At 41.8% G+C, this 26112-nt stretch overlaps 2 protein-coding genes across 3 annotated transcripts in view; one reads left to right on the top strand and one right to left on the bottom strand.

Annotated features, from left to right (window-relative positions):
- Nucleotides 1–6: 6 nt before the first annotated feature.
- cdt1 (chromatin licensing and DNA replication factor 1) lies at nucleotides 7–19521 on the bottom strand. Of its 2 annotated transcripts, XM_067451977.1 has the most exons (10): nucleotides 18927–19521; nucleotides 14939–15064; nucleotides 13037–13251; nucleotides 11992–12186; nucleotides 10879–11024; nucleotides 10548–10648; nucleotides 10261–10449; nucleotides 4743–4886; nucleotides 4456–4657; nucleotides 7–398 (listed from the first exon to the last, which is right to left on the bottom strand). In XM_067451977.1, exons 1-10 carry the CDS (start codon nucleotides 19422–19424, stop codon nucleotides 235–237), a joined length of 1980 nt encoding a protein of 659 aa, XP_067308078.1. In that variant the 5' UTR covers nucleotides 19425–19521; the 3' UTR covers nucleotides 7–234. The 2 variants fall into 2 exon arrangements, with proteins under 2 accessions (XP_067308078.1, XP_067308084.1); XM_067451983.1 differs by lacking the exon at nucleotides 14939–15064.
- Nucleotides 19522–21592: 2071 nt separating this feature from the next.
- Nucleotides 21593–26112, top strand: part of piezo1 (piezo type mechanosensitive ion channel component 1 (Er blood group)) — a 202054-nt gene continuing 197534 nt past the window's right edge. Inside the window, 1 exon segment of the mRNA XM_067452042.1 lies at nucleotides 21593–22316. Coding sequence (XP_067308143.1) covers nucleotides 22253–22316 — 64 coding nt within the window. The 5' untranslated portion in view covers nucleotides 21593–22252.

The following is a 26112-nucleotide window of genomic DNA, read 5'->3' as shown; positions in this document are numbered from 1 at the left end:
AGCCAGTTACAGAAGTTCTTGTTTATTGTAAATGATTCAACATTTCTCAACATTGTGTGTCAACATTTATGAACAATTATCATGTGAAAAATCAACAGAAATCTCTCATTTAAAACAACTGTAGTGACAATCAGGCTAGTAGAACGCAAACTGTGAACGTATGAAACAAGTCATCTAAAAAAGTTAAAATCCGTAATAAAATATTGCACGTTATCGTCTCGGGTCTCGTTTGGCTCAAACGCGCTCCTCTTCCTTCATCTTCTGGTTCAGGGTATCCAGCACAATGTTCAGATCCGTGGTCTTGTTCAGTTTTAGGTACAAGTCCTTCCTGATTGGATGAATCGTTAGCCACGCAGGCGTCAACTCGGCCAGCAGGCGAAGATGCTTCTCCATTTCATCTAAATCAGAGGAGAAAAGCGTATTTATATGACTGAGTGATACACCAGCAAAACTACCCGTGATAAAACAGTGGCTCATCATAAACTATATTTGTAATATCACGATTAGCACAGAAACACACTGAAATCGAAACAGACAATTCAGGTTTAACTCCACACTGCAAAAAATGCTTAATATTTGTCTTGTTTCTAGTCAAAATATCAGAAAATTCTTACATTAAGAAACATTTACTAGACTAGAAGTAATAATTGTCTTGTTTTGGGAAAAAATAACTCAAAATTAAGCGAGTTTTTGCTTAAAATAAGATAAATAATCTGCCAATGGGGTAAGCAAAATGTTTTTAAGATTATTTTGCTCACCCCATTGGCAGATTTTTTTGCTTTGTTTACGAATGGTACCAAGTTTGGTCTGAATACACCAAAGTGTTGCAGAGATGTAGCCTCGTATCCAATTTGGAGCGCTCTTCATCAAATTTGTTGGATCCGATCACACACACACACACACACAGCTTTACAGAGACTTGATGTGCTATAATTATAGCTGTGATATAATAATATTATTTGTGGTATTTTTGCTAGAATAATAATTTACGCACTTCACAAAATAAATTCAACCTCACGTTATGTCAATCACGCTTGCAAACTGCCTCCGAAACTTTCGCCCGTCAAAATAAAATTCGGAACAGGTTCGATTTTCTGCGTTTTCGCATCCGTAACAACGCATTTTGAGACGTTTTGACAACTCAGAGCCACCATACGTGCCATACACATTCTAGCAAAAATACTACAAATATTATTATATCACAGCTATAATTATAGCACATCAAGTCTCTGTAAAGCTGTGTGTTTGTGTGTGTGTGTTCGAATCCATAGACATACTGCCAGGTGTTCGGGATCAATTGATTCACGGAAATTAGTGGTCTTCTTTTAAATACGTCTCCAGTATCGCTAGCAAAGCATCAAACTGAGCCACTGACACTTTGAATCGGTCGATCTGGATAACCCCGCTTGATAGGGAAACTCTCCTCTACGCGATCACAGGAGTAACGTTAGTTGAACCCATTATCTCCTCAGGACAAACAAACCATCCTCACTAGACGTCACTTTGTCTTGTTTTGCGTTTTTTTCCGTAACGCATTCATTAATAAGCATCGGACTCAGTGTGCAAGGTCTCTGTGCGTGACGAATTTTTCGGATCACGAATACGAAAAAACGCATACGAAAATATCGGACTCGGTGTGCAAAGACCAATGTTCTTTGAAAATGCGTGTAGACACGAGTGCAGACCAGACAAAACAACCAACCTATGATAGGGGCGGATCTACGGTTGGGCCTGAGATTGACGGCTGCCCACCCAGTCAGATCAAATACATTACGCTTAACCCTATTAGAATGCGAGTGTTGGCGCGCACATATTAAAGCGCTATTTGACCGTAAATCCTCAACATTTTGTGCGCTTAAAAAAATCCTAAAAGACAAATAGCGCTTTTTGCCAAAATATGGTTTATTACGGTAATTTCTTGCTTTCCGTTTGCCAATCGCAGCTTTCTGGAAAGCTGAAGGAAAAGTGTAAGGAGTAAAAATGCATGAAGCAGTCGGGTAAAGAAAACTAAAAGGTTTTGTTTCTGAACGGAAGTAAAAGTTAAGACTTTGGTAAATAAAATTTAAGACCTAGGATGAAAATCTGGGCGTTTTTAAGACATTTTAAGGCCTTAAATTTAACTTTCTGAATTTTAGACTTTTTAAGACCCCGCGGGAACCCTGATAAACATTACATTTGAAATGTGGTGGTGCTAGAGTTTAACTAGGGCAAATCTAGATCAATGTTTCCGCGTGTACGTCTACGCCCAAACGAAGCGTCATCTCCGCGCGTACGTCTACGCCCAAACGAAGCGTCATCTCCGCGCGTACGTCTACGCCCAAACGAAGCGTCATCTCCGCGCGTACGTCTACGCCCAAACGAAGCGTCATCTCCGCGCGTACGTCTACGGCCAAACGAAGCGTCATCTCCGCGCGTACGTCTACGCCCAAACGAAGCGTCATCTCCGCGCGTACGTCTACGCCCAAACGAAGCGTCATCTCCGCGCGTACGTCTACGCCCAAACGAAGCGTCATCTCCGCGCGTACGTCTACGCCCAAACGAAGCGTCATCTCCGCGCGTACGTCTACGCCCAAACGAAGCGTCATCTCCGCGCGTACGTCTACGGCCAAACGAAGCGTCATCTCCGCGCGTACGTCTACGGCCAAACGAAGCGTCATCTCCGCGCGTACGTCTACGCCCAAACGAAGCGTCATCTCCGCGCGTACGTCTACGCCCAAACGAAGCGTCATCTCCGCGCGTACGTCTACGCCCAAACGAAGCGTCATCTCCGCGCGTACGTCTACGCCCAAACGAAGCGTCATCTCCGCGCGTACGTCTACGCCCAAACGAAGCGTCATCTCCGCGCGTACGTCTACGCCCAAACGAAGCGTCATCTCCGCGCGTACGTCTACGCCCAAACGAAGCGTCATCTCCGCGCGTACGTCTACGCCCAAACGAAGCGTCATCTCCGCGCGTACGTCTACGCCCAAACGAAGCGTCATCTCCGCGCGTACGTCTACGCCCAAACGAAGCGTCATCTCCGCGCGTACGTCTACGCCCAAACGAAGCGTCATCTCCGCGCGTACGTCTACGCCCAAACGAAGCGTCATCTCCGCGCGTACGTCTACGCCCAAACGAAGCGTCATCTCCGCGCGTACGTCTACGCCCAAACGAAGCGTCATCTCCGCGCGTACGTCTACGCCCAAACGAAGCGTCATCTCCGCGCGTACGTCTACGCCCAAACGAAGCGTCATCTCCGCGCGTACGTCTACGCCCAAACGAAGCGTCATCTCCGCGCGTACGTCTACGCCCAAACGAAGCGTCATCTCCGCGCGTACGTCTACGCCCAAACGAAGCGTCATCTCCGCGCGTACGTCTACGCCCAAACGAAGCGTCATCTCCGCGCGTACGTCTACGCCCAAACGAAGCGTCATCTCCGCGTGTACGTCTACGCCCAAACGAAGCGTCATCTCCGCGTGTACGTCTACGCCCAAACGAAGCGTCATCTCCGCGTGTACGTCTACGCCCAAACGAAGCGTCATCTCCGCGTGTACGTCTACGCCCAAACGAAGCGTCATCTCCGCGTGTACGTCTCCGCCCAAACGAAGCGTCATCTCCGCGTGTACGTCTCCGCCCAAACGAAGCGTCATCTCCGCGCGTACGTCTCCGCCCAAACGAAGCGTCATCTCCGCGCGTACGTCTACGCCCAAACGAAGCGTCATCTCCGCGCGTACGTCTACGGCCAAACGAACCGTCATCTCCGCGCGTACGTCTACGGCCAAACGAAGCGTCATCTCCGCGTGTACGTCTACGCCCAAACGAAGCGTCATCTCCGCGTGTACGTCTACGGCCAAACGAAGCGTCATCTCCGCGTGTACGTCTACGCCCAAACGAACCGTCATCTCCGTGTGAATGTTTTAGTCGTTGAAATGATGATCGCGCCCCTTTGTGAACAGAACACACGCACTCGTTAATATTTCTGACTCAAATGATACACGAGACGACAAGTTTAGAATGACGCGATCGGTCACGAGATACACGACAGCCAATGGCATTTTACAATCAAAGCTGACGTGCCGTTTCTTCCGGCGTGATGGGTAGGTTTAGGGGTAGGGGTTGTGTGTGCGTGTGTTTGTGTGCGTGTGTGTGAGATGGGTAGGTTTAGGGGCTGTGTGTGTGTGATGGGTAGGTTTAGGGGCTGTGTGTGTGTGACGGGTAGGTTTAGGGGTAGGGGCAGTGTAGGGTGATATAATGAAACGGCGTTGATAAACACGCTAAAAAGTGATTATGCGTCTTGATAGCACGCCAAAATGGCATACGAATTGCCATGTCATACATACGGCACTTCATGAGATCAGTCTGCAGAGCGGAAGAAAAATAAGAACTCCAACAGATACGATACCCAAAACCTTGGCACCTAAATATAGTCCAGAATGAGGTTTAGTAAAACCTAAGGAGGGAACCGTCTGTACTAACCAGAACTGAGAGGAGATCTGTAGCTAGCGATCATGCGGTTGCAGGTGAGATCCATGAGGAGGGCCGGCTTCTTTTCCGCCACAAACACATTACGCAGAATCCTGGCTAAATCTGGCAGCCGTGACATCATCACCAGGCGCTGCTCCTGCTGCGGGTTCCTCGTCATAGTGGCGTGCAGCTTCTGAGCCTCTTTAGCACGAATCTGAAGAGGGAAAGAAACACTGATTAGGTTCTTGTAAATCGCACCAAATGTGTTCTGATGTTTGCAGTACATGGTGTTCACTCACCCTCTCCAGAAGGGACTGAGAGACTCCTTTGAGCGCACTGGGCGTCTCCGTTGGTGGCGCAGCAGATTTCTCGGAAGTCTCAGGCTCTTTAGCACACGCGATCTCTGCCGTTTTCAAGGCCATGTTAGCCAAGGCTTTCTCCATCTGGAACGATAACGGCCCACAAGAGTCGTAAAGGAGTCATTTTCATTTACAGATCAACTTTGTCATACTCCATGTCAATGTGCAGATTATCTATCCTTAATATGGGAGATTAGAATGTGTAGTCCCCCGAAGGTCTATTTCTGGCAAATTTTAGAAGCGTTATAAAAAAATAAAAATAAACACTTTCTCCAAAGCAAAACGGATGATTTTTTACGTTAACTTATAAACAGTTAAAAGCGCTATGGTTTTGTGAAGGCAAACTCTAAGATTCTTTAAGGCCAAGTAAAGAAAATACAGAATAAATTGAAGGAAACGGTATGTAAATATATTCTCTAAATGTAAAGAATGCAAGTCTTTAATTCATTTTACAAAAAAAGGAGCTTGAGACGCTTTTCTCTCAATCACTATAACATGGAAATAACTTCTACAGTAGCTTCTACCCAAGACCCACCCAAGACCACTTCTAAGACTCCTCCAAAGGCCATTTAAGACCCCCTCTAAGACCCATTCTAAAAACCCTCCAAGATCATTTTAGTCCCCAAGACCCCTTCCAAAACCCCTTCTAAAACCCCTCCGAGACCTAGGGCTGGACGATATGGCCAAAATTTATATCACGATATATTTCTTAATTTTGGTCGATACGATATAATTTCGATATCGATATGAACTATATAAAAGCTTTAGAAAAACTACCAAGAACTGCCACAAAGGATTTCTGTACCTACAAACTTCTGACAAATTAATTTGCCAAGTCTATGAAACCTCCTCCTATAAAACTATATAATATTTTAGAAATAAAAACGGTACAAATAAATTAATGTTCACCTTTTATTTGTATTTAGCCTTTATACGAACAAGAAATGTGAAATCACCATCAAATAAACATAAGACTCACTTCGCAGACGCAGTTTATTGAGCATTTTCTTTTAAGTTTTAAATTTCAGTGAAGAACGATTCATAGCGCTATATTCTCCTTTTATGCAAAACTATACCTTTATCTACTGATGCACAAAAAAATAAATAAAATAAGACTCAATTCAGTGGCCTATTTGTGCTCTGTTAGAGATGAGTGCACGCTGCTTTTTGCAAGGCTTTAACAGGAGAAGATGATACATTTTCGTGAAGCCATGTCTGACCGTCTTTCACAAGCTTTGAAAGGTAATTTAAACGAGAATGAACGCATTGGTGTTAATACATGACATTGTGTGCAAATGTGGAAAGTATTAAAACAAATGTGCCACTTGCCTCTTACATAAATAGTCTACATGGATTATTTGTAACGCTTGGCATCGTATTGTTAGACATTAGATTGATGTATCTATGTCGATGTATTGTTACACCCCTAGTCGGCACCCCTCCGGCACAAGTTTAATATCAGCCCCATTCGCACGGGATTCGTATTATCTGGGGACCTCTGGTGATTTGTAATAATTGCAGAGAATGTCTGTGATCTTAATCCCGTGCGAATCGGCCATGTCTGTAATTTGTAAAGTAAAAATTCCCCCGCAAATTAGCCTACCTACCATATTTCGCCGAACACCGAGGTCATGTGATAACGTCCCGTGCGAATCGACATCTCTGTGATTTGGCCAGGATTAGGCGGATTGTACTTTTTGCAAGCTTTTTTTCTCCCTGTGAGCATTTCTATCTTTATCTTTCACGAAGAATAAAGTCTGCATTCATAATGCGCACCGTTAATTCCCGTGCAGCCGCGCCCACACAAGTGTCAATTTGAGAGTAATCTGATTGAATGGTGTGTTTAATATTAACATCAATACTGTTCTGAATGAAAAACATAACAGAACAGTATAGTACAATGACAATCTTGTTTAAATAGGCGCTTTTACATTTTTGAAACTGAATCTTCCGCCGTATTGTCAGCTTCCTACTCGTGATAAATGAAATCTGATTCCTGCCGCTGGTCTGAGCTCAGTTCATGGCGTCTGTTCGCTAACTAACTGAACGAAATTATATTTATTTATTAGGCTGCTGTAAAATAATCAAAACGATATCGATGCCTGTTTATGATTTCATACAGCTATCTATAACGAACATCATATCCGGGAGAAGTCAGTAAATTCGAGTAAAATCACAGGCTTTGCTTATCCCGTGCGAATGCGCCACGCAAAACTCAGATGTGGAGGAGTCATTTCTAAATCACAGAGGTCCCTAAATAATACTAATCCCGTGCGAATAGTGCTTTAGATAGACGAACCACTTCCACGGCACTAAAGAAAGTTAGTCTTTCTTCTCTTATCAACTATTTATTTCTCCTTACTTGTGGAAGCTCGTTCAGTCACATTTGTGTTGCGGTCAGGGAAACTCTCTTTGTAGCTAAAACGTGCCGCGTTGGATCCTATCAGCCTACTACTGCTGCTGAGCACTGGCTGCGTGTCCGTGGTGTAGGCCTACGTCATCACGCAAGAAGCCAATCGTGTTCTGCTCTTTCTGATGGCATGCGCCCTGAACGTCAGTCATATCGAAATATCGGAAATGTGTTTAAAAATCATATCACCGTTATTGAAAAAAATTACATCGCGATATATATCGATATTGAATTATTGTCCAGCCCTACCGAGACCCCTTCTAAAACCCCTCCAAGACCCCTTCTAAAACCCCTCCAAGACCCCTTCTAAAACCCCTCCGAGACCCCTTCTAAAACCCCTCCGAGACCCCTTCTAAAACCCCTCCGAGACCCCTTCTAAAACCCCTCCGAGACCCATTCTAAAACCCCTCCAAGACCCCTTCCAAAACCCCTCCAAGACCCCTTCCAAAACCCCTCCAAGACCCCTTCCAAAACCCCTCCGAGACCCCTTCTAAAACCCCTCCAAGACCCATTCTAAAACCCCTCCGAGACCCCTTCTAAAACCCCTCCAAGACCCCTTCCAAAACCCCTCCAAGACCCCTTCTAAAACCCCTCCGAGACCCCTTCTAAAACCCCTCCAAGACCCCTTCCAAGACCCCTCCAAGACCCCTTCCAAAACCCCTCCGAGACCCCTTCTAAAACCCCTCCAAGACCCCTTCTAAAACCCCTCCAAGACCCCTTCTAAAACCCCTCCAAGACCCCTTCAAAAACCCCTCCAAGACCCATTTCTAAAACCCCTCCAAGACCCCTTCTAAAACCCCTCCAAGACCCCTTCCAAGACCCCTCCAAGACCCCTTCAAAAACCCCTCCAAGACCCATTTCTAAAACCCCTCCTAAGACCATTTTAAGACCCCCTCCAAGACCCCTTCTAAAACCCCTCCGAGACCCATTCTAAAACCCCTCCAAGACCCATTCTAAAACCCCTCCAAAACCCCTTCCAAAACCCCTCCAAGACCCCTTCCAAAACCCCTCCAAGACCCCTTCCAAAACCCCTCCGAGACCCCTTCCAAAACCCCTCCGAGACCCATTCTAAAACCCCTCCAAGACCCCTTCCAAAACCCCTCCAAGACCCCTTCCAAAACCCCTCCGAGACCCCTTCTAAAACCCCTCCAAGACCCCTTCAAAAACCCCTCCAAGACCCATTTCTAAAACCCCTCCAAGACCCCTTCTAAAACCCCTCCAAGACCCATTTCTAAAACCCCTCCTAAGACCATTTTAAGACCCCTCCGAGACCCCTTCTAAAACCCCTCCGAGACCCATTCTAAAACCCCTCCAAGACCCATTCTAAAACCCCTCCAAGACCCCTTCCAAAACCCCTCCAAGACCCCTTCCAAAACCCCTCCAAGACCCATTCCAAAACCCCTCCGAGACCCATTCTAAAACCCCTCCAAGACCCATTCCAAAACCCCTCCGAGACCCCTTCCAAAACCCCTCCGAGACCCCTTCTAAAACCCCTCCAAGACCCCTTCCAAAACCCCTCCAAGACCCCTTCCAAAACCCCTCCAAGACCCCTTCCAAAACCCCTCCAAGACCCCTTCCAAAACCCCTCCGAGACCCATTCTAAAACCCCTCCAAGACCCATTCCAAAACCCCTCCAAGACCCCTTCCAAAACCCCTCCGAGACCCCTTCTAAAACCCCTCCGAGACCCCTTCTAAAACCCCTCCGAGACCCCTTCTAAAACCCCTCCGAGACCCCTTCTAAAACCCCTCCGAGACCCCTTCTAAAACCCCTCCAAGACCCCTTCCAAGACCCCTCCAAGACCCCTCCAAGACCCCTTCCAAAACCCCTCCGAGACCCCTTCTAAAACCCCTCCAAGACCCCTTCTAAAACCCCTCCAAGACCCCTTCTAAAACCCCTCCAAGACCCCTTCAAAAACCCCTCCAAGACCCATTTCTAAAACCCCTCCAAGACCCCTTCTAAAACCCCTCCAAGACCCATTTCTAAAACCCCTCCTAAGACCATTTTAAGACCCCCTCCAAGACCCCTTCTAAAACCCCTCCGAGACCCATTCTAAAACCCCTCCAAGACCCATTCTAAAACCCCTCCAAGACCCATTCTAAAACCCCTCCAAGACCCCTTCCAAAACCCCTCCAAGACCCCTTCCAAAACCCCTCCAAGACCCCTTCCAAAACCCCTCCGAGACCCCTTCTAAAACCCCTCCAAGACCCCTTCTAAAACCCCTCCGAGACCCCTTCTAAAACCCCTCCGAGACCCATTCTAAAACCCCTCCAAGACCCCTTCCAAAACCCCTCTAAGACCCCTTCCAAAACCCCTCCGAGACCCCTTCTAAAACCCCTCCAAGACCCCTTCTAAAACCCCTCCAAGACCCCTTCTAAAACCCCTCCAAGACCCCTTCAAAAACCCCTCCAAGACCCATTTCTAAAACCCCTCCAAGACCCCTTCTAAAACCCCTCCAAGACCCATTTCTAAAACCCCTCCTAAGACCATTTTAAGACCCCTCCGAGACCCCTTCTAAAACCCCTCCAAGACCCATTTCTAAAACCCCTCCTAAGACCATTTTAAGACCCCCTCCAAGACCCATTCTAAAAACCCTCCAAGATCATTTTAGTCCCCAAGACCCCTTTCAAGACCCATTCTAAAACCCCTCCAAGACCCCTTCCAAAACCCCTCCGAGACCCCTTCTAAAACCCCTCCGAGACCCCTTCTAAAACCCCTCCGAGACCCCTTCTAAAACCCCTCCGAGACCCCTTCTAAAACCCCTCCGAGACCCCTTCTAAAACCCCTCCGAGACCCCTTCTAAAACCCCTCCGAGACCCCTTCCAAAACCCCTCCGAGACCCCTTCTAAAACCCCTCCGAGACCCCTTCTAAAACCCCTCCGAGACCCCTTCTAAAACCCCTCCGAGACCCCTTCTAAAACCCCTCCTAAAACCCCTCCAAGACCCCTTCTAAAACCCCTCCAAGACCCCTTCTAAAACCCCTCCAAGACCCCTCCAAAACGGAAAATGGAGCTAGTAATGCCCCGAAGACTCTAGGTTGAAGTGCTCACCTTGGGCGTCATGAGAGCTCGTGCTCGGTCCAATACTTCCTGGGCGGAGGTCAGTTTCTCAGTTTGAGGGGCTTGAGGCAAATCACTCTGCGTGACGTTGGGAACCTCGTCCACATTGAACCTCGGATGCCAGCGGGTCAGTTTGTCATCAGGGACGACGATGGGAGGGTTTAGGGAGGCCAGGAATGCCTGTGTCCAACATAAGAGGAGACATGATTGGAATTTACACAACATAATTTCCAAAAGTCTTCTAGGTTTCTCAAGTGCAAAAAAACCAAACAGCTTACCTTGTGGTGTCCCTTCACGATTTCAACAAGGTTTTGGTGAAAAACACGCCTTCTCTCTAAAATACGAGAGGCTGACAACACTGGACGAGAGCCGTTAAATTCTGGGGAAAGAGACGAGTTGTTAAAATAAACAATGAGTTTAGGTTTTTAAACGATTTTAGGTAAATAAAATAAAGGTTTGCTGTGCAATTTGGTTAATTTTTATGATTGGCAATATCAATATTTTTTTTTATTATTTAGGCATACATACACAAGTAAGAAAATGAAATCCTAAATCATTTTAAAACATTGACTCATTAAATGCCATCAAGGTTTGGTTAATGTTCCTCACCTTCTTCAATGACCGGCTCCACTGTGAGCTGATAGCTTGACCTCTTTGCAGTGGCACTAAAAGTGGGAATGTTTTTCTCCTGGCGAAAAGTATAGGCAGAAGGAAACACCGCCTTTATCTGCCCCAGGTGGCTCTCTTCAAAACGCCTGCCAAGAAAGCAGAAATAGGGTTAGCCTGTCAACCAGCAGCCCGACTGGCACGCATGAAGGGTCCTATGATTAATTAATCATTTGTCTTTTTTTTATTAATAAATTGTACACTTAAATGAAATCCCAATATAGACGTCGTGTCTATGAATATTAAACCACAAAAAGACAAATTAAATACGAATCCTGCATGTCCGCGTGAATGAATGGCGCAGTCAAGCGGTTCCACTTACCACACACACACACACACACACACAGAGAAGCAGACACGTGGTTACACACACACACAGAGAAGCAGACACGTGGTTCCACACACACACTGTATTTTCAGCCTCTGTAGCCTTACTATGAAGACATGAATTTCATCTTTGAGCCACTTCATGAGCATTTTATCGATTCATTTGAGAAACCGGCCACCCGTCAAAATAAAAGTTCAATATAACTTGACAGACACATATTACTGTTGTACAATATAATTTAGGCAAGTTTCGATGTAATAATAATACTAACACTAATAGTAATAAAAATACTATCAAAACTTGTTGTTTGAGAAAAAAAAAGAAGAAGTCTAATTTCATATGATTAAAAGTTAATTTAATTTAATATTTGATGTCTTCATTTGATTACCAGAAATACACAACACAGAATTTGTGGGGAATTATTGTTTGTTTTTATGGAGTTTATTTATTATAAACTCCATAAAAACTTCATCCAGAAAACTTAAAACACATAATTTGGTAAAAATGAAACGGATTGGATGTGGGGAAAAAACTTATTTGGGCCCTAAAGATGTAATTTTTGTTAAACTTTTGATAATTGAAAAAAAATTTATACGTTTCATTGTGTGAATTAATTAGACATGATTTTTGATAACTAAAAGTGTAATAACTTAAAATAAAATAGAATAAGTGAACAAATAAAACTGATTTCATAGGGCCCTACGTATATAGTTCATCCGGCCGCTTACCGGTGCATCATATCCTGGACCCCTTGCTTGATCTTGGCGAAAGTGACGGTCTCGGAGCGGTTAAACAGCATCCCAACAATGGTCTCCGTACTGCGGAACATTTCGGCTAGAAGTTTAAACTGGTAGGGCAGAGTGAGACCCGGAGGGACGGCCTGAGCGAGTGTGTGGTAGCGCTGATAAGCTGGAAGCTTCTCTCTGAAACAAAAAGATACAACTTCAACAAAAAAAACAAAAGCTCATCCAGGGTTCCTGCAGAGTTTATTAAAACAAACATCACCCAAAAATGTAAATTCTGTCATCAATTCCTCACCCGTCAGACCTCCGCTCATCTTCACACACAGATGAAGATATTAGTGTTGAAATCTGATGGCTCAGAAAGGCCTTCATTGACACCAATGTCATTTCCTCTCTCAAGACCCATAAAGGCACTAAAGACGTCGTTACAAAGCCCATCTCACTACAGCGGCTCTACAATCATTTATGAAGAGGCCAGAATAGTTTTTGCTTGCAAAAAAAACGAAATAACGACTTAAATAGTGATGGGCGATTTCAAAACAAAGATTCGAACCGTTATGAGTCAGTGAATCGATTCATGATTCGGATCGCCAAAGTCTTGTGATTTCAGCAGTTTGACAAGCGATCCAAATCATGAATCGATTCGCTGATTCATAACCGTTTGAATCTTTATTTGAGGATTGAACACAAACCCAGAAGAGAAGCCAATGCTGAATAAAGTCGTAGTTTTTGTTATTTTTGGACCCAAATGTATTTTGGATGCTTCAAGAGACTCTAATTAACCCACTGATGTCTCATATGGACTACTGTGATGATGTTTTTATTCCCTTTCTGGACATGGACAGTATAGTGTGCATACACTTGCATACGCTCTCGGACTAAATATAAAATATCTTAAACTGTGTGTGAAGATGAACGGAGGTCTTACGGGTGTGGAGCGACATTAGGGGGAGGAGTTAATGACATTTCATTTTTGGGTGAACTAACCCTTTAATGTCAAGTTCAACATTTGGTAAACAAAAACACTCACCTTTGCTCCGGCTCAGGGTCAGCCTTTTTCACAACACGCTCGGCCTTCCTGTGCTGAACCTTTGCTGAGATTTCCCGAGCAGCGTCGAGCCGCGCTTTCAGCTCCGCTAGCGTTGAAATAGGGACTGGAGAAGAGCTCGTTTCTGCTTCACACTGGCCTTTCAGCTTCTGCAATTTGGCCTTCAGAGCCGACACATCCTCTCTAGAAAATGTTTTCTGAAAGAACAAACGCAGCGTGATTAATGACAGGAACAGCAGCAGGCATCCGCACAGGTGTGAAGACCAGAGCTGGACAGTATCAGCTCATTTACTCGAGTCCTGTACTCAAGTTCACTTTTTGAGTATCTGTGCTTTACTGGAGTATTATTTTTTCTGTAAACTTCTGACTTTAACTTCACTCCATCTGAAAGACAAATATCGTCCTTTTTACTCCACTACATTTCTATCAAGGTCCTCGAAGTGGAAAGTCGTTTCTGTCGCAGCTTTGAAAGTCAGTGATGATTTTTTTCTTCTTTAAAAGGCGTTTGGGTTTTTGCAGAAAGCCTTTCAGGAATCACTCTTGTAGAGTCTCGTGAAGTTCAATGATTTCACAGCATTTATTAAACACTGATTTATAGTTTAGAGCAAAATGGAAGAAGACGGATGTCCAAATGCTCATTTAGTGGAGGATTCACATAAACAAAGTTGATTCTGTCTTCAGTGAAGGTGAACAGTGTGAGAATATCAGATGTGTATCAGTGTATTGGATCCGTGCATTCGGCCTTAAAGTGACAGCAGCTTTATAAAGAGCTTTGTAACTTTTCTACAAGTATTTAAATGAGTTTAAGTTAGTCGTCTGCTAGTGTGTCAGATGGAGCGTCACTGACGGGCTTAAACCATGATGGCATAATGTGCATTTATACAACTATAATACAATAATGCGCAACATAAAAAGGAAATTTACTTTTGATACTTAAGTACTTTAGAAAACAAATACTTCTGTACTTTTACTTCAGTGACTGGCTTAAACCATGATGGTATAGTTTGCATTTCAATATTGAAGTTGTTTAGCTTTTAGTATGACTGTGTTAGCCTTAAAGTTATGAATAAGCTGGTGTGTGTTCCAAAACAATGACAATTTGCATTTAGGAGATATAAGCATTCAAAACTTACAATCTCTCACTTCTGTGGAAAAGAATTGCAGATTTTAATGACATCACAGACGTCACCTCATCAAATCTTCTGTCCAATCAAAATGCTCTCTACAATCTAAAGCCCCGCCTCCTACGCTGTAGCTGAAATCGGTCAGTTTTTAACACGTTCACTAATTTCTACATATTGAAAAGCACATAGCACACTCACTTATATATGATAGGAAACGATTCAGTGTAAATATGCTTTCAGTTGAGGCGAATGATCTCGTTTCACGTTAGTTTTACGCATCGCAGCAGAGCATACACACACACACCAAAGGCTCTGGTCTAAATTTAGACTAGACAAGAAAGCGCGGATCATATGCGCGACTGCGCAGAAAACAAAATATGTCGGACCAATTTGAACTCTGCACAGTGATGCATTTCAATGCGATATGGAGATAATGATGAACGGTTAGAGGAAACTGGCTTCAACAAACAGAAAGTGACACGGTGTATTAACAAAACGCTATTGGCCGTTTCAAAAAAAGGGGAGGTGCTGCTAACAGCTGGAGCTGTTTCAGGGGAAATTACATCAGCACATTGAATAATGCGGCGCGTTTCAGGGCACTTCAGTGGGCCTTTTAAAAACAAATACTTCTGTAGCTTTACTTAAGTAAAAATCTGTTTTTACAACTTTCACTTGTAACGGAGTAATATTTGACCAGCAGTACTTTTACTCAAGTAATGAAGTGTGCTTTGTCCACCTCTGGTGAAGACCCCGCGGTTACCTGGCTCTTGCTCGCCCGCTTCAGCCTATCGTCTCCACCATTTGCATTGTGATTAACAGAGTTTTTTGACTCTTTGTTGGCTGTTTGTTGAGCCGGAGCAGTGCCGTTGGCCAAAGGCTCAATGCTCTAGAACACAGGATGGATTAGCAGTCATTACACCAAATCAATACACAAATGCATTCACACAACATCTCTCACCTAAAACACATTCAACAGAACTGGAAGGTTCAGTCGCACAACATGCCAATGCACACAATCCTTAAAGGGGCGGTGAAATGCTGTTTCATGCATACTGAGCTTTACACTGTTAAAGACTCGGATTCCCATCCTAAACATAGACAAAGTTTCAAAAACTAATGTTGGACGTTTGATGGAGTATTTCTGTGTCAAAAATACTCCTTCCGGTTTCTCACAAGTTTCGGAGAGTTTTTTTCGAGTATGGGTCGACTTGACGTTAATAGAGCGGAAGGTCCTTGTATGGGCCGTACGGGCTCTTCTCCCGGTAGGGTGCGTGACTAGAGCGAGAGAGGAAACGCACGCCCATACACACTCTCAGCTGCAGATCCAGTCGTCCGTGAACACTTCTGTCGCGCCGCGCTCCACTTTATTGACATCAAGCGACTTCAACGCTTCAGCATTCCGGGAAGGCAGCGCTGCATTTGAACCGATTTGAACGCAGAAATGACGGGAAGCTTCACAACATCGCTTCAGTCGGAAGTAGGACTTCACCAAATCATACCAAAGAAGTGTGTTTTTGACGGAGCGGTCCCAGCGATAAAGGTTCGGTCCTGCTTTGGAAGCAGCCGGTGAGTTAAACTGCTTCAGATGTCTGTGCTGTCGGCTATCGTCGCGCGAGGAAACATCAGTAAACGACACGATCGCGTGCTTCGTCATTCAAATGCGCTAACGGACTCCATTGTTGTTCTCTGTATAACGTTACACTAGTCTGACGTGCAGAACCGTTTTGCCTGCTACTGCTAAGGTTTAGTCTCATACAATAGTCCATAAACCGAATCATGTCCTCATAAACTGCGAGTAAACACACACAAATGTTGACAGGCCACTAAATACAGTCCATACCACAGAGACGGACGTCCTGCTGCTGCTGTTTCTCCTGTTCAGTTTATTTCAGCCTCCAGATCTGATTCTGGATCATTATCTGTATTAGCTGAGATCGATAGCGATGGGCTTCTCCACGCTTGAGGACGTCACCGCTTTGCTCATTCGTCATTCTTTAGCTCCGCCCACACGATACGCCTCCAGCCGCTCGTTTTTTTCCGGAAAGACTCGGTACAGCCCATATTTCTTTTATAAATATAATAAAACTAAAGACTTTTCGGAGATATGAAGGATGCAATTCTACTCTATAGGTACTCAAGATTGACATGAGATTGACTGAAACTGAGGGTTTCAGTTGTGTATTTGAACTGGGTCAGTTATGTAGTAGCTATTTTAATTTGGTGCCTTCAAGACTAGGGCTGCACGATAATGGTTAAACTGATCATCACGATTATTTTGATTAAAAATCATAATCATGATTATTCTATCAAAAAGTGTAATGGCCATTTTGCATGTTCTACACTTCACCCAAAAGGCCTGTAGGTGGCGCATCGACTTTATTTAACCAACTATGATAACTTCGTCAGGTGCCAAATCGATGCAAAACATGGTTTTGGTGAACGCTTTGCAATCTGTATTCACATTAGATTTTCTAAAGCAACACAATTTGTTTGCAAATGAGACAAACCAGATTCAGATTGTCCTGCACATTCGTAAAGCAAAGAACTGCTCGTTGACGTATAAAATAAATGTCTCTGGCTAGGGACATTATAAAACGCTTAATGTGAAAACTACTCTACAGATTTCTACTGATACAAAGCTTAATGCTAAACCGCTGAAGTGACCCTTTAAATTGGGATATTAAACAGACACAATTAAGATCCTTCTGGACTATATATATATAAAAAATTAAAGTGACTGGATGAATTCGGCACCAAATCGCAGCGACAATCTATAAACTAAGATTATACTGGAAAACTGGCATGGTTACTTAATTTCACAAAATGGTACATTATTCCTAATTCTTCCAGATTTTCCTTTCTCAAAACTTTTATGGAATCGCACCGGCCGGAGACTATAATCGCATGGAAAACGGCGAGGCTTTATTTTTTTAAATTTATCTAACTTGTCATACATTTATTGAATACTGAGGTTATGTTTAATGCACTTAATGTTGGTGTTAACCAAAAAAAAACAACTACAATTCTTTCTCTGCGTTTTTATCAATATGGTGCAATATTATACTATTCAAATTAGTATAAGCAAGTTAGGTCAAAAGTAATCTAAATCTAGTCAGATTATATTCGCTAAAATTTGAAATAAACATTACTTTTTGATTTAACTTGTTTATGATAATTTGAAGAGTTAAATAGTTCATGAGTTGTTAAGTACTCCATGTTGGTAACAAAACAAGTAAGTCTCTTGTTTTTTTTTATCAGTATGATACAAGATTACATTATTTAAATTAATATTAAACAAATTAGATCAACTGTAGGCATAATTTAAAAATAAATAAAAAAGTAGTCAGATGATGTGTAAAGTAGACATTATGTTGACAACTTTTTTTTTAATCAATATGGTACAAGATTATACTTTTGAAATTATCATTATAAACAAGTTAGGTCAAAAAGTAATCTAAAAGTAGTCAGATTACATTATCTAAAATGTGTTATGTATTGTTTAATGCGCTTCATGTTGAGGCAAAAGAAAGGAGGAAAAAAAGAATATTTCTTTTCTGTACCATATTGATAAAAAAACAACAACATTATAATACTCAAATTAATATTATAAACAATTTAGGGCAAAAAGTAATCTAAAAGTAGTCTTAAAAAATGTGTATTAACCATTACTTTTTTATTTAACTTGTGTATGGTCATTTGAAGAATTGTTAAATAGTTGACTCCATGTTGGTAACAAAACAAGTAATTGTCTTTTTTTTTAAATCAATATGATAAAAGATTATTCTACTGAAATTAATATTATAAACATTAGATCAAATGTAGGCCAAATTAAACAAGAGTAGTCAGATTATGTGGAAAGTAGACATTATGTGTAATGTTTATGCACTTCATGTTGTTGAAAATATTTTTTTATCAATACGATACAAGATTATACTTTTGAAATTAGCATTATAAACAAGTTGTCAAAAGTAATCTCAAAGTAATCTAAAAGTAATCCAATTCAATTGTGTAATGTTATGTTTAATGAACTACGTTGTTGATAAAAAGGTAGTAATTTTCTCTCGTTTTTTATCAATATGGTACAAGATTATACTATATAAATTAGTATTATAAACAAGTTAGGTTAAAAAGTAATCTACAGGTAGTCAGCTAAAATTTGTAATGCAATAAATAGACACTACATTAACTACAACTTTTAAATCATGTATAATTTGTATTCAGTAGGTGTATACAATTTGTAAGTAATCTACCGAGCAATATACATAAAATAAACGGTTTTGGTGTAATATTAATCCAAGAAAAACTCATTAGCATTTTGTTGTTTTTTTGGACGAATAAAGAAGCGAATATATTATAATCTAGGGAAAATATTAAATTAAGTATTAAAGCAGTTTTAGGTTAAGCAACAGCAGTTTTATTTAAGTTAATCTGTCAAACATGTAACTACTAACGTTATTCAATTCAAGATTGCTTTATTGGCATGAATATACAAATACAATATTGCCAAAGCGAACAACAAATAATACATATGAACTTAAATAATAATAATAAATGGTTGTGATAAAGAAAATATTACAACACAATATAACAAATAAACGGTGTAACAAATTAGAACTAACGTTACTACTAAAGAATAAAAAAGTTCGACAGTTGCGTCGCGTCATCCTAGCGTCGCGTTTTAAGATAGCGTTTCAAACGCGCTGCTGTTGTTCGGTTCCGTTTTGAACACAATATTTTGCGATACGTACCTTCTCTTTATCGTCGTTTTTCAGCAGATCGAGCTTCTTCCTCGCGGTCTTCGGAACCGCGCGCTCCTCCGGTTCCGTTACGCGGTTCTGGCTCGCGCTGACCCGCGGACGCTTCTTGGCGCTGCTGTGCCGTTCGGCCGTGGACGCGAACAACACCGAGCACACGTCGAACTCCGCGGAGGTCCGTTTGGGGGTCCGGGGACTCTCCGTTAACCGCGCGTGGCTCACATCTGTCGCGCTCTCTTCCGTTTCCGCCGACAGAGCCTCGTCGATGACTTTGAGGAACTCCCGCTGGACGTGTTTCTGCGGCTCCGGTGTGCCGGGATCGCGCGTCGGTTCACGCGAAGAGCGTGTGGCTCGCGTCGGCGCTCTCGGTTTAGTAATCACCGCCGATTCCGCAACGTCCCCGGACACTTTCTGTCCCTTGGACCGGGCAGACCGAACACCGCCACCCTTCTTACTCTGTGCGAAAAAATCGGTAACGCGAGCTTGAGCCATTCTTCGCCACGAATGAGATCTTTACCGAACAGCAGCGATTGTTATTATCCCACCGGAAGCTCCTCTCAGTGTCTTCCTCTAGACTAACTTTCGCGCGAAATCGGACCACGTGACATATGTAGGCAGAGCGTGACTTTTAACCACGCCCCCCGCACCCACTGATCAAACGGCAGATTTGCATAACTCAGGGGTCCTAGAAGTCTAGAAAAATAAATAAATAAATAATGATAATTAGAGTAAATTAAATGACTAAAGCAACACATTAGATACATAAATAAATAATGCATTTAATTATATTACTAAGTTATGAATCTATTAAATAAATTTAATTAGATTAAAATAAATACAATACAAAACTGATTAATATAGCTAAATAGCCTACAACTTAGATTAAAATTTAAAAAAAGCAAGAAATAAATAATACACAGCTATTACTACACTGAGTATGACACAATATATAATAATGTAACAAACTTATTTTAGATTCATAATATTATTTTTTACATAAGGAATAAAATCAAATAACTGAGCGTATAAGTGTTTATTATTTAATGTGGATTACCCAGAATGTTATATTATTATAATCCACATTAAATAATAAACACGTATACGCTCAGTTAGGCTATTTGATTTTACTCCTTGTGTTATTTTTATATAAAATTATATTTTATTGTGTTTTTTACCGCGTTTAGCATTCGTTTTGGTGGGGTCTTGGAATTAATGGGATTATGTTCCCATTGTGGTGTAAATGTAGTTCTTAAAATAAATCAATCATTTAAAGTGAGAAGAACACGAGTAGTGTGACTTCTCGTGAACAGCTATTGACAACAGCCTATATGTTTAACATGTTAAATGGACTGTCAGCGGGAAATTCTTGATACAATTATAGGCTAAAACGAGTGGATTAGGGGTCGTTTTTACTCTAAATATGACATATTATAATCGAAATGCCAAAATCAAAATAAAAAAATAATAATAAAAAAGATTATTTAACAAAAAACGTGTTAAACAATATAAACACTTTACTCTCGTTTTATGTTAAGCTTGTTATAATTATTTACAGATTTCGCCCATGATGCTTTACCTACAGTCACCACTAGGAGTCACCACTAGGCCTGTAACGACACACACACACACACACACACACACACACACACACACACACACACCATGGGTAACCAAGAAACAAAACAACTTTCTTTACAATGAATAATCAGCAGAACCACAGTTTCGCTGCACTGAACTTACACGAAATAAATAACGGTCACATTAAGGCACGTGCACGCGCAACGCTACTGCACATGCTCACGTTACCACACCACATGGTGTTATTGAGGCGTTAATAGAAGTGTGTATGAACACAAGTTATAGCAAAAATACTACATTTTTATTTTAATCTGCTTGTCCAGTCCAAAAAATGCTGGCTTGTTTCAACCCATGCTGGTCAAATATGGACAAAACCAACTGTTGGGTCAAATATGGACAAAAACTTTAAAATTTTAAACCAACGGTTGGTTTTGTCTATATTAAACCCAAGCATTGGTTGACAAATCACATTCGTTTAAAGACAGGTAAACATGAACCAAATGGAAATATATTAGAGCTGATGACAATGCCAAAACAAGACTCGTATTGAAAGATTTCGCCCATGAGACGTTACCTAAAGTCACCACTAGATAGAGCCAACACAACGGGTTACAGACCATGCCTGTTAGTGATATGACACACACACACACACACACACACACCATGGGTAAACCAAGAAATTAAACAATAATAGTTTTTATTTTTTACAATTAATATTAGCATTACCACGTGGGCGAAAAAATAAAATAACGGTCACATTTAAGATACACTGTATGCTCAGAAATTACCACACCACATGTTTGAAACATAACATGAATAATATTTCTGGTGTTTTCGGACGCTTAGAAGCGTGTATGAACAAGTTTATAGCATGTTTATTTTCATTTCAGCAATCACGACTCTTGTCTAAAAAAAATAATAATGCTGGGTTGTTTCAATCTATGTTTAGGTCAAATATGGACAAAACCAACCGTTGGGTTTAAATTAATTTAAATTTAAAATGTAAACCAACGGTTAAAAACTTTAACCAGCGGTTGTTTTTTTCTATATTTGACCCTAACATGGATTGAAACATCACATTAATGTAAAGATCTGGAAAGCATTCCCAAATGTATGTCAGTATAACTGTTTTTCCTCAGCTTTTGGGAGTGTTTAGCCGTCGTCCCGCGTGGCTCCTCGGGCAGCGCGCGCGTCGGATTTCTCAGCTGAGAGTGACGCGACTCCTTTGGCACTAGTTATATCTATCGTCAGAAAGTGGGAGTTACTTTACTTTACTAAGTATTGGGTCGCGACTCGGACTAAACTCTTCTTTATGACTTCTGTGACACGGAATAACTATATGTTTGTGGACATATTCTGGAGAAGTCGGAGCTGACTGCTTTCAGAACGGAAGAAAGACTTAAGAAAGTTTAACAAAACGCCGAGGCGGTGAATCACATTTTCCATGAAGATGTACAATGAATAATCGACTCTCATAAAGGCGCTTTTTGAGTTAATGTATCGCGTTAAGACATTATTCGTTCATTTGTGTGTTTAACGCTTTAGGAAGGCTGTTGGAGATGTTTTAACAGGCTAGTTTCGATAGTCTACAGTTTTAGTCGTTTAATCGATTAGACGCGACGTTTTGATGTTAATAAATTGGTGTACAAACCCGAGAGGCTTTATTTTCGCCATGTAGTTTTGTTTTGCTCGGATCTGTGAGATGTGGATTTGTGTCGTGAGAGGAATGTGAGGAAGAGCTCATGGAGCTTCAGGTGCTGTGCGGATTAATCTACTGCTGTCTTCTGCCCATCTTCTTACTGGCAGGTAAGACGTGTGGATTACAAAAAACTCTTCTTTTTATTAAATATCCCATGACATTTGCTTTCCAACGAGTGCTGCAAGTATTGAGTATTCAACAAATAAGATTGAAAAGTAGATATCGGCATAAAACTCAATGACAAGTTCTTAAAAGTGTGTTTCATGTTGGTTTCATATACTTAAAACGTTTATACAGTTGTGAACAAACACACAACATGATTTAACATTGGCTCCAGAAATATCACGTGTCTCCATGAAACTTTTGAACCATTCCTTACACTTTTACCACACTTATGCATCATATTATTATATATTATTAATCATATTATTACGCCCAAAATAACGGTTAATGGCTTAAGTGTGTGTGTGTGTGTGTGTGTGTGTATATATATATATATATATATATATATATATATATATATATATATATATATATATATATAAAATGCATAATAATTATACACAGTACACACATATTATGTAAACAAACTTTTATTTTCGATGCCATTAATCATGAGTAATCAATTTGACAGCACTAATATATTTTAGCCATTAACTGTAAAGAACACATTATGCAGTGTATACACACACACACACACACACACACACACACACACACACACACACACACACACACACACACACACACACACACACACACACACACACACACACACACACACACATTTCAGTCATAAACCGTGATTTTTTTATGTAAACATGATTTAAGAGATAGATATGTATGCATAAGTGTTGTCGAATGTATCGCAATTAAACAGCTCTAACATAAAATGTTGTGTGTGTATGTATAAATGTATATATACGCACTGGCTGGCCAAAAACCAAAGAAAAGGCAAATGTTTGGGGATCAAGAATTAGATCATTATTGCATTGATTTTTATGTTATTTGCATGTTTGGCAACAGTTCTTCCATCCCTATAATTGATGGAGTGTGTAACTTATCATTTCTTAAACAACCATGTATGCAAACACATCATGGCCATATTCCCGGATCTCAAGATTCATCAGGCTCAAACTGAAAGAATGGTTGGAAGGGAGCATGAAGGATCATTTATATCATTTATTTATTTTAATTCATTGAAAGTCTTTGGGTTGTGCTGGAGGAGACGTCAATACAAGATCTTGACCTAAAAATAATGCATCTCTTGATGGAAATAAATGTTATTTGCACCAATTGTAGTGTGTATAACACATGTCATGTCACCATGTTGAATCTCAGGAGTTCCACTACATTGCTTGAATGTGTCCCGCTGACTGAACTCACCTCATTCAGGTGTTTGTTTAGCAGACACACCCGAGCTGCTCATTTCCTCCAGGCCTAAAGTGAATTAGGGATGCATCATGCATTCCTGCTGCGTGCATTGCAACTCACAGCTGGTTCCCTCCTTCTCAGACCTGTTTTTACTGTCTTCTCTCACAGTTCTTTCTCTGCATAATTTACCGAGCTCAAATACTTTCACGCTTGTGTTGTTTTTAAACCTCACCTCCCACTGAGAGTTCAATTATGGGCTTTTCAAACTTTAAATTCTTAACCTGGGGTCATAGTTCTTACTGGGTTGCTAATTAATCCTGTCATTTCACACTGTACATGTGTAAAACCTGGGTTAACACTCAGTTCCTGATTTACAATGTGCATAACATTAAATGGCAAAGTACAGCCACAATATAAGCCTTAAATGGGGTTGTCCATTGGCTCCATTGGTTCCTATTGGGGTTGTCCTTTGGTTCCTATTGGGGTTGTCCTTTGGTTCCTATTGGGGTTGTCCATTGGTTCCTATTGGGGTTGTTTATTGGTTCCTATAGGGGTTGTCCATTGGTTCCTATTGGGGTGGTCCATTGGTTCCTATTGGGGTGGTCCATTGGTTCCTATTGGGGTGGTCCATTGGTTCCTATTGGGGTGGTCCATTGGTTCCTATTGGGGTGGTCCGTTGGTTCCTATTGGGGTTGTCCTTTGGTTCCTATTGGGGTTGTCCATTGGTTCCTATTGGGGTTGTTTATTGGTTCCTATAGGGGTTGTCCATTGGTTCCTATTGGGGTGGTCCATTGGTTCCTATTGGGGTGGTCCATTGGCTCTTATTGGGGTGGTCCATTGGTTCCTATTGGGGTGGTCCATTGGCTCTTATTGGGGTGGTCCATTGGCTCCTATTGGGGTTGTCCTTTGGTTCCTATTGGGGTTGTCCATTGGTTCCTATTGGGGTGGTCCATTGGCTCCTATTGGGGTTGTCCATTGGTTCCTATTGGGGTTGTCAATTGGTTCCTATTGGGGTTGTCCATTGGCTCCTTTTGGGGTGGTCCACTGGCTCCTATTGGGGTTGTCCATTGGTTCCTATTGGGGTTGTCCATTGGCTCCTATTGGGGTTGTCCATTGGCTCCTATTGGGGTTGTCCACTGGCTCCTATTGGGGTTGTCCATTGGCTCCTATTGGGGTGGTCCACTGGCTCCTATTGGGGTTGTCCATTAGTTGCTATTGGGGTTGTCAATTGGCTCCTATTGGGGTTGTCCATTGGCTCCTATTGGGGTTGTCCATTGGTTCCTATTGGGGTTGTCAATTGGTTCCTATTGGGGTTGTCCATTGGCTCCTATTGGGGTTGTCCATTGGCTCCTATTGGGGTGGTCCACTGGCTAGGCCTGCACGATATTGGAAAAAAATTACATTGCGATATTTTTTTCCCCAACGATATATATTGCGATATTCAGAGCCATCAATCCAGGCTAAAGTTAATAATTACCATTCCGTGATATTAATAATTTCACTAATAAGCAAGCTTCATTACAAGTGACAAAAATAAATGTCGGAAAGTATGTGCAAACATGAAACTAAACCTCCAGTAGGTGGCAGCAGGTGACCGTCTTAATGAGTGAGTCACTGAGTCGTTCATTCAAACGATTCATTCGAACGCTGAATCGTTCACACTCTTTTATGTGAGTGAGACGTGTGACGGTCTGTTATGAACGATTTTCACTGCTGAAATAGAACAAAAACACTAAATATTGCATCTAAAATGTAAGTGACTAAGTGAAAGTTAGTTGTTTATGGAACTGTCATATGAAACCAGTGTCATTTACAGTCGTGATGGTATTCAGGAAAACGCTCTAGTGTTGTGATTTCTCCTGGAGAGGCTGCACGAGCGTGAACAGAGCTTATTATCATCAGTTCATTATATATTATCCACAATCGATCGCCACTTACACTAAATGAATGCACAAACATTCTTGCATTTTGGTGATTCGTTAGTTATTTTTTGTTTTAATCAGGCTCTTGTCTTGTCCGTCAGTCAAGTAAAATTCCCTTTCACTTGTCCCTTCAAAACACCCACATGTCCCGGACAAGCGTTAATGTCGAGCCCTGCTTTGTATTCATCGTAAAGATCTTTGTGGTGCGGTTTTAAGTGATCAGACAAATTGGTGGTGTTTTCTTGTTTTGTGGCCACAAGACACGCAAAGTACCTCTTTTTGTTCAACATCCTCCTTTATGTAGCCAAAATACTCCCAAAAAGATGATTTCTGGTACGAACCTTTTTTTTCCCTCTTCAGATCCTCTTCGGTGCGCATTTTAGCAGTAAATGTTTGGCTGTGAGCGGTGATCAGCGGCACAGTGAGCTAATCATTGTGCAGGCATGAGGAACGTGCGTGTCACTCCAGCAACAAACTCGTGTTTACTGTGTGCTTCCTTAATACACCATGGGCTACTACCATAGACCATATAAAAATACTACTACCCTTCACATCGCATGTTCCGGCGATGTGGCTATCGCACACGCGCACATCGCGATGTCGATGT

Source organism: Pseudorasbora parva, chromosome 1, assembly GCF_024679245.1.
Source record: "Pseudorasbora parva isolate DD20220531a chromosome 1, ASM2467924v1, whole genome shotgun sequence".
NCBI classification, from domain to species: Eukaryota; Metazoa; Chordata; class Actinopteri; order Cypriniformes; family Gobionidae; genus Pseudorasbora; species Pseudorasbora parva.
The sequence above is the reverse complement of the archived record's forward strand: the minus strand, read 5'-3'. Positions and strand labels throughout refer to the sequence as shown.

What these genes read in the sequence shown, in the direction of transcription:
- cdt1 (XM_067451977.1), bottom strand. Translation starts at nt 19,424, where the DNA reads ATGGCTCAAGCTCGCGTTACCGATTTTTTCGCACAGAGTAAGAAGGGT. An exon ending in AAAACGACGATAAAGAGAAG is followed by an intron (nt 15,065 to 18,926) that starts GTACGTATCGCA and finishes CCTGTGTTCTAG; the next exon opens with AGCATTGAGCCTTTGGCCAA. An exon ending in CTCAGTCCCTTCTGGAGAGG is followed by an intron (nt 4,658 to 4,742) that starts GTGAGTGAACAC and finishes TTCCCTCTTCAG; the next exon opens with ATTCGTGCTAAAGAGGCTCA.